The sequence below is a fragment of the Artemia franciscana genome, chromosome 13 (assembly GCF_032884065.1).
Source record: "Artemia franciscana chromosome 13, ASM3288406v1, whole genome shotgun sequence".
NCBI lineage: Eukaryota > Metazoa > Arthropoda > Branchiopoda > Anostraca > Artemiidae > Artemia > Artemia franciscana.
Window position 1 is genome coordinate 31,283,363 of NC_088875.1, and position 8,662 is coordinate 31,292,024.

The 8,662-nt window shown below is 31.9% G+C and overlaps 1 protein-coding gene across 1 annotated transcript; it reads left to right on the top strand.

The window, feature by feature from the left end:
* The first annotated feature begins 5,724 nt into the window (after positions 1–5,724).
* Positions 5,725–6,798, top strand: LOC136034296 (zinc finger BED domain-containing protein 5-like). The gene has a single exon (XM_065715434.1). It carries the CDS (start codon positions 5,725–5,727, stop codon positions 6,796–6,798), a length of 1,074 nt encoding a protein of 357 aa, XP_065571506.1.
* The last annotated feature ends 1,864 nt before the right edge of the window (positions 6,799–8,662 follow it).

Consider the following 8,662-nt stretch of genomic DNA (forward strand, 5'->3'; position numbering starts at 1 on the left):
AAACGATGATTCTGGTCAAACATTTTCAGATCAATTGCTGGCAATTGGAAACGGAAAGCTTCCAGTAGTGGGAAAGCCAAAAATGTTGTATATTCGCAATTTTTACGTAGTTTGAAACACATATATAAATCTATCTATATTCACAGGTGGGACACAGGGACACAACTACAATGGCGCGTAACTAATATGGCGCGTAACGACTTAAGCGCGCGGGGGGGCTTGGGGGGGCGCGAAGCGCCCCACCAACTAGGTGTTGGGGTGGCGCGAAGCGCCACCCCAACAGCTAGTTTTTATATATATAGAAGATATATATATATATCATGAAAAGAGAAATCACCAATGCAACAGCACAAACACAAAAAAAAGAAAAAAAAAAAAGAGAGACAGAAGGAGAAAAGGAAGACTGTTTTCCTAAATTAGTGATTAATATAGACCAGCACTTGAATGAGGCCTTAACCCTACTCATCAATACAATCACATAGGTCAAACAGCATAGCCATACACAATCAACCATAAAGAATAATCCATGGACAGGCAGTCATGTCGTCAATAAGTATATGTATATATAAGTAAAAATAATATATAAATATAATACAAGTTTTTGAGGAAATAAACACTTGCAACTCCCAATTGGTTATATTGGTTGGGCTAAAAAAAAAAAGAAATATATAGGTAAGCGTTGGTAACATTTTAGTTTAGAAAGTGGGGGATCGGGGGCGGGATTTCCTTCATATAAAGATAGTTTACATTCATTTAATGATTTTAGCCTAGTTTTTACTTTCATTTGAAAACTGAAAACTTTTTTTTCACGACTGAATAAGGACACCGACCGGTGTCCCAGTCTGTAATTTCTCTTTGAGTGTCCCGGTCGTCATTTATATTCCCTGTGTCGATTTATAGTCCCTGTGTCCCGGTGTGCCGGTGGAAGCCTTATATACTTATATCTTGCGAATATCAACATTCTTCGCTGTCCCATTGTCTGTGCATATAAATAGATTGTCAGGTTTACCGACCCTTGAACATGCAACATATAATTGTCCATGGGAAAAAAAATCCGTATTCAGATCTATACCTCGTTATTCAAATGATTGCCCTTTTACATTCCCTGTGTCCCGGTCGTCATTTATATATCCCCCCTGTGCCGCCCCCGGCGTCCCCGTTTTAGTTGTGTCCCTGTGTCCCGGTCGTTATTTGTGTCCCGCTGTCCCAGTCTGTAATTTATCTTTGAATGTCCCGGTCGTCATTTATATCCCCTGTGTCCCGGTGTCCCGGTCTTCATTTGTGTCCCGTTGTCCCGATCTGTAATTTCGTCAGTCGACAAACAACTTCATGACGGAATAATGCTCAATCCTCATAATGACGTCAGTCGACAAACATGACGTCAGTCGACACACAAACATGACGTCAGTAGACAGACAGACAAACAACTTATTTTTATATATATATAAATATATATATATATATATATATATATATATATATATATATATATATATATATATATATATATATATATATATATATATATATATATATATATATATATATATATATATATATATATATGCTTTCTCTTTTGTATCTCAATATTACGCACACAGTGTTTAAGGGTAATTATCCGGGGTAAATTTTTACCGGTATTGAGTTGTCTAGAGTAGTGCTTTTTAAACTGTGGGTCGCGACCCCCAGGGGGGGTCGTGAGACTACTGAAAGGGGGTCGCAAAGATCTGATACTTTTCAATCATTATAAATAAAATTTTAAAATTATTATACACACTACGTACAAAAATATAAATACAAATAAAAATCATACAAAATACTATTGTAGATTTATTATATTTTTTTTTTTGAAAAAATCTGCAATGCAAAACTGTTATGTAGGGCCTATAAATGAAAATATGGAAGTAGTATTTAAAATAATAAATACAACGCGCTTCTCGATTTTCAACTGAAGCTACGACATTGATGTCTGGCCGCCGGCGTCAGTGTTTGCAAGATAACTTAGTGATTATAAGTACCCAGACGCCGCGTCGCCTTGGGCTTACAGGTTACACATTCTGTTTGTACTTCAGTTTGGACTCAGCTTTGTCTTCATTGTGACATGTGTATTTACTGTGTAAATATATTTTTATCTTTTATTACATTATTTTGTTTTCATATTTTTGACGTCATATTTTAGTTTATTTCTTTTTTAGTTTTTTTTTTCTTTTTTAGTTTTTCTAGCGAGAAATTTTCAGTATAAAGTCAGTAGAATTCATTGAAATAGTGACGAATTTTGAAAGAATTTTTGCTTAGTCTTTTGATCTTACAGCTGGGAACCGAGATGAAAATTTCAAGGAAAGTTCTTTTTTGGGAGTGTGGGTAAAAGGACTTGAAACTTAGTATTAAATAAGAGGGAAAAATATTTTTTTATGTATCTAGTACAAGTGGTTAAGTTAAAGTTTTTTTTTTTTAATTTTTTTGCTTATCCTTCCACAGACCATATTCATATCTAGGTATTAGGGGAATAAGAGTATAGATTAGGCCTAGAAGAATCTTTAAAGTTTGAAGTCACATAAAAGTTTTAAAATTTGTCCAAAAGACCAAACAATCGTCCAAAGATAGCTTCATAATCACGTGTTATTCTCTTGTTCTGAATTAAACACGTTTCTGTCTGTTTTTTCTGTCATAGTAATGACTATTTGACAGTATGTTGCAGCAACCTCCCCTAATTCATAAGGCAACTTACTCGCGATAGCAGGGCACGAACCTGAATACCGTCATTCGAACGGCAGAGACGTATCCACTACACTATCCCGAGGTACATGGTTATAGGATCTATTAAAATAGTGATTTGTTTAATCGATTATAACAGCTGATGTCATTTGAAATAACAACTTTTTGACAGCAGTGTATTTTACAATCAAGATCATAAGTTTATCATCAAGTTTTTACCAAAATAATTCAGTCGTGAAAAAAAAGTTTTCAGTTTTCAAATGAAAGTAAAAACTAGGCTAAAATCATTAAATGAATGTAAACTATCTTTATATGAAGGAAATCCCGCCCCCGATCCCCCACTTTCTAAACTAAAATGTTACCAACGCTTAGCTATATATTTCTTTTTTTTTAGCCCAACCAATATAACCAATTGGGAGTTGCAAGTGTTTATTTCCTCAAAAACTTGTATTATATTTATATATTATATATATATATATATATATATATATATATATATATATATATATATATATATATATATATACATATATACATATATATATATATATATATATATATATATATATATATATATATATATATATATATATATATATATATGCTTTCTCTTTTGTATCTCAATATTACGCACACAGTGTTTAAGGGTAATTATCCGGGGTAAATTTTTACCGGTATTGAGTTGTCTAGAGTAGGGCTTTTTAAACTGTGGGTCGCGACCCCCAGGGGGGGTCGCGAGACTACTGAAAGGGGGTCGCAAAGATCTGATACTTTTCAATCATTATAAATAAAATTTTAAAATTATTATACACACTACGTACAAAAATATAAATACAAATAAAAATCATACAAAATACTATTGTAGATTTATTATATTTTTTTTTTGAAAAAATCTGCAATGCAAAACTGTTATGTAGGGCCTATAAATGAAAATATGGAAGTAGTATTTAAAATAATAAATACAACGCGCTTCTCGATTTTCAACTGAAGCTACGACATTGATGTCTGGCCGCCGGCGTCAGTGTTTGCAAGATAACTTAGTGATTATAAGTACCCAGACGCCGCGTCGCCTTGGGCTTACAGGTTACACATTCTGTTTGTACTTCAGTTTGGACTCAGCTTTGTCTTCATTGTGACATGTGTATTTACTGTGTAAATATATTTTTATCTTTTATTACATTATTTTGTTTTCATATTTTTGACGTCATATTTTAGTTTATTTCTTTTTTAGTTTTTTTTTTCTTTTTTAGTTTTTCTAGCGAGAAATTTTCAGTATAAAGTCAGTAGAATTCATTGAAATAGTGACGAATTTTGAAAGAATTTTTGCTTAGTCTTTTGATCTTACAGCTGGGAACCGAGATGAAAATTTCAAGGAAAGTTCTTTTTTGGGAGTGTGGGTAAAAGGACTTGAAACTTAGTATTAAATAAGAGGGAAAAATATTTTTTTATGTATCTAGTACAAGTGGTTAAGTTAAAGTTTTTTTTTTTAATTTTTTTGCTTATCCTTCCACAGACCATATTCATATCTAGGTATTAGGGGAATAAGAGTATAGATTAGGCCTAGAAGAATCTTTAAAGTTTGAAGTCACATAAAAGTTTTAAAATTTGTCCAAAAGACCAAACAATCGTCCAAAGATAGCTTCATAATCACGTGTTATTCTCTTGTTCTGAATTAAACACGTTTCTGTCTGTTTTTTCTGTCATAGTAATGACTATTTGACAGTATGTTGCAGCAACCTCCCCTAATTCATAAGGCAACTTACTCGCGATAGCAGGGCACGAACCTGAATACCGTCATTCGAACGGCAGAGACGTATCCACTACACTATCCCGAGGTACATGGTTATAGGATCTATTAAAATAGTGATTTGTTTAATCGATTATAACAGCTGATGTCATTTGAAATAACAACTTTTTGACAGCAGTGTATTTTACAATCAAGATCATAAGTTTATCATCAAGTTTTTACCAAAATAATTCAGTCGTGAAAAAAAAGTTTTCAGTTTTCAAATGAAAGTAAAAACTAGGCTAAAATCATTAAATGAATGTAAACTATCTTTATATGAAGGAAATCCCGCCCCCGATCCCCCACTTTCTAAACTAAAATGTTACCAACGCTTAGCTATATATTTCTTTTTTTTTAGCCCAACCAATATAACCAATTGGGAGTTGCAAGTGTTTATTTCCTCAAAAACTTGTATTATATTTATATATTATATATATATATATATATATATATATATATATATATATATATATATATATACATATATACATATATATATATATATATATATATATATATATATATATATATATATATATATATATATATATATATATATATGCTTTCTCTTTTGTATCTCAATATTACGCACACAGTGTTTAAGGGTAATTATCCGGGGTAAATTTTTACCGGTATTGAGTTGTCTAGAGTAGGGCTTTTTAAACTGTGGGTCGCGACCCCCAGGGGGGGGGGGTCGCGAGACTACTGAAAGGGGGTCGCAAAGATCTGATACTTTTCAATCATTATAAATAAAATTTTAAAATTATTATACACACTACGTACAAAAATATAAATACAAATAAAAATCATACAAAATACTATTGTAGATTTATTATATTTTTTTTTTTGAAAAAATCTGCAATGCAAAACTGTTATGTAGGGCCTATAAATGAAAATATGGAAGTAGTATTTAAAATAATAAATACAACGCGCTTCTCGATTTTCAACTGAAGCTACGACATTGATGTCTGGCCGCCGGCGTCAGTGTTTGCAAGATAACTTAGTGATTATAAGTACCCAGACGCCGCGTCGCCTTGGGCTTACAGGTTACACATTCTGTTTGTACTTCAGTTTGGACTCAGCTTTGTCTTCATTGTGACATGTGTATTTACTGTGTAATTTTCAGTTGGTGTTTTTAATTATTACGTTAAAGCTCAACTACATTTTGTTTAATTATTTAACCATCTTGGATAAATGGCTAATTAAAATTCCAACTAGTAAGTATGCCACGCCGTCACAACCAAGTTGCAGTGCTTCAAATCCGACTTCTAGCAAAACAAAAAAAAAGAAAATATGACGAATCATATTTGCAGTATGGCTTCACTTGCTCTTCTCACAACAATAAAGAAGAACCAGTGTGCTTAATTTGCAAAGAAGTTTTGGCTGCAGAAAGCATGAAACCGTCAAAACTGCAACGACATTTGAATACTGAACATGCAACGTTATCAAAAAAGCCAATGGAATATCTTGAGCGTCTTTTGCAAACATCAAATAAAGAAAAGAACACTTTGGAGAAGTATGTTACTTTGAATAATAAATATCTATTGGCATCGTATGAAGTTTCGTATTTGATAGCAAAAACGAAAAAGCCTTTTACTATTGGAGAGCAACTTTTACTACCCGCAGCTATAAGAATGTCTGAAATTGTTCATGGAAAACAGTATGCTGCTGAAATTAGTAGAATTCCATTATCAAATGACACTGTGTCCAAAAGAATTTCAGACATTAGCAATGATCAATTTCAACAGCTTCTTATGAGAATTAAGGACAGCTCAAAGTTTGCAATACAACTGGACGAATCGACAGACATTTCAAAAATGGCAGAGTTGTTACTTTTTGTAAGATATATTTATGAGGGAAGAATTCATGAAGATATACTGTTTTGTCGTCCTCTGGAAGGTCATATTCGTGGAAAAGATATATATATAAAAGTAAATGAGTTTTTTAAAAAAGAAGGATTAAATTGGAAAAATTGTGTTGGTGTGTGCACGGACGGTGCTGCAGCAATTACCGGACAAGATCTTGGCTTTACAGCATTTGTTAAAGCTGGAAATGATCATATTACATTTACACATTGTATGATTCACCGAGAGGCACTTGTTGTTAAAAAAATTGCACCAGAATTAAACACTGTGTTTTTTGATGCAGTCAAAATCATTAATTTTATTAAAAGTCGAGCACTTAATAGTCGATTGTTTAAAAATTTGTGCATTGATATGGATTCGGATTATACAAGTTTATTGCTACATGCTGAAGTTAGGTGGCTATCAAGAGGTCGAAGTTTGAAACGATTATAATGATAAAGTATATGATATTAACTTTAAAAGATAAAGTTCTTATATTTCTAACAGAGCAAAATTCTAATTTGGCCGATTATTTTCACGATAATTTATGGCTTCTCAAGCTATGCTGTTTGGCAGATATTTTTGATAAAATCAATGATATGAATTTATAAATGCAGGGAGTCTGCATTAATATGTTTATGTTAAAAAAAAAAAACTTGAGGCCTTTGTTAAAAAAAAATTCTTATATGGAAGAACAGAGTGGAAAGTGGATCGCTCGAAATGTTTCCATTTACTGACGAGTATATAATTAGTAACAATATTTCAAAAAAGATACTAATATAACAAAAATTATAGTTAATCATTTGAAGGAAATGGAAGTTTACATGCATAGGTATTTTCCCAATGATATCGATACACAACAATGGATTTGCAATCCATTTTCAGTTGAAATGGAAGAAATTAATTTTTAAACTTAAAAGCACAAGAAGAATTTGCCGAATTAACAAGTGATACTACCTTGCGACTCAGATTTTCTCAAGTGCCTGTGCATGAATTTTGGATAGAAATCAAATCAGAATATCCCCTACTATCGGATATGACAGTGAACAAATTACTGCAATTTTGCACAACATATTTATGTGAATCAGCCTTTTCCACATTAACTTACATAAAATCAAAATACCGTTCAACTTTAATAAACGTTGAAAATCTATTACGATCTGCACTAACTCAAATTGAGCCTAGATTTAATTATTTGTGTGAAAATAAACAATCAGATCCGTCACATTAATATTTTTTTATGTTAATAATATGTTTTTATTAAAAAATTGTAACAAAGTTTATTTTTTCTATTGAATATACAGATATAGTTTTATGTCATTCTATTTATTGTGTTTTATTACGACCAGTATCCCGTCAACGTTTCCAATTACATATATGTGAAATGAATGGGCACGTTATTTACATTGTAAAATAGTGCGAAATTACATCTACATCTACGGTTAATATATATTTCATTATATGGAGGAGGGGGTTGTTTAAAATTTCCTAAGCTTGAAGGGGGTCGCTATATAAAAAAGTTTAAGAAGCCCTGGTCTAGAGGATATTTTTGTGGAAAAGGAGGGTTTCAACGTGGAGGTATGATTTCTCGGCATTATTAAAAAATTATAAGAAATTATATTTAAAAATATTTTTTTCAACTGAAAGTAAGGAACAACATTAAAACTTAAAAGTATCAGAAATTCTTCGTTTATGCAGTGGATTGACCCCTCCTCAACACAACGCTCTTGAAGCTTAAGTACTCTAGTATTTTTAAAAAAAAGCTTTTTATTGCTCTAATTAAACGGCCCTTGTGCGTCAGGAATCATTCTTAAAGAATAGAGACAAAATTCAAACTTTAGTTTAAAGAGTGAGGTGGTGAGGAGAGGGATATCCTCCCCTTCATATACATAGTAATTTCTGTTCGTTTTAAGCTTCAATGTTGCTCCTTACTTTCAGGTAAAAAATGGGTTTTTATTTGCCTAAAATACAAAATAACTTATCTCTGTTGGACTGTTGCTGCAACATACTGTCAAATAGTCATTACTATGACAGAAAAAACAGACAGAAACGTGTTTAATTCAGAACAAGAGAATAACACGTGATTATGAAGCTATCTTTGGACGATTGTTTGGTCTTTTGGACAAATTTTAAAACTTTTATGTGACTTCAAACTTTAAAGATTCTTCTAGGCCTAATCTATACTCTTATTCCCCTAATACCTAGATATGAATATGGTCTGTGGAAGGATAAGCAAAAAAATTTAAAAAAAAAAAACTTTAACTTAACCACTTGTACTAGATACATAAAAAAATATTTTTCCCTCTTATTTAATACT

Coding starts and splice junctions, on each gene's coding strand:
- LOC136034296 (XM_065715434.1), top strand. CDS start 5,725: ATGCCACGCCGTCACAACCAAGTTGCAGTGCTTCAAATCCGACTTCTA.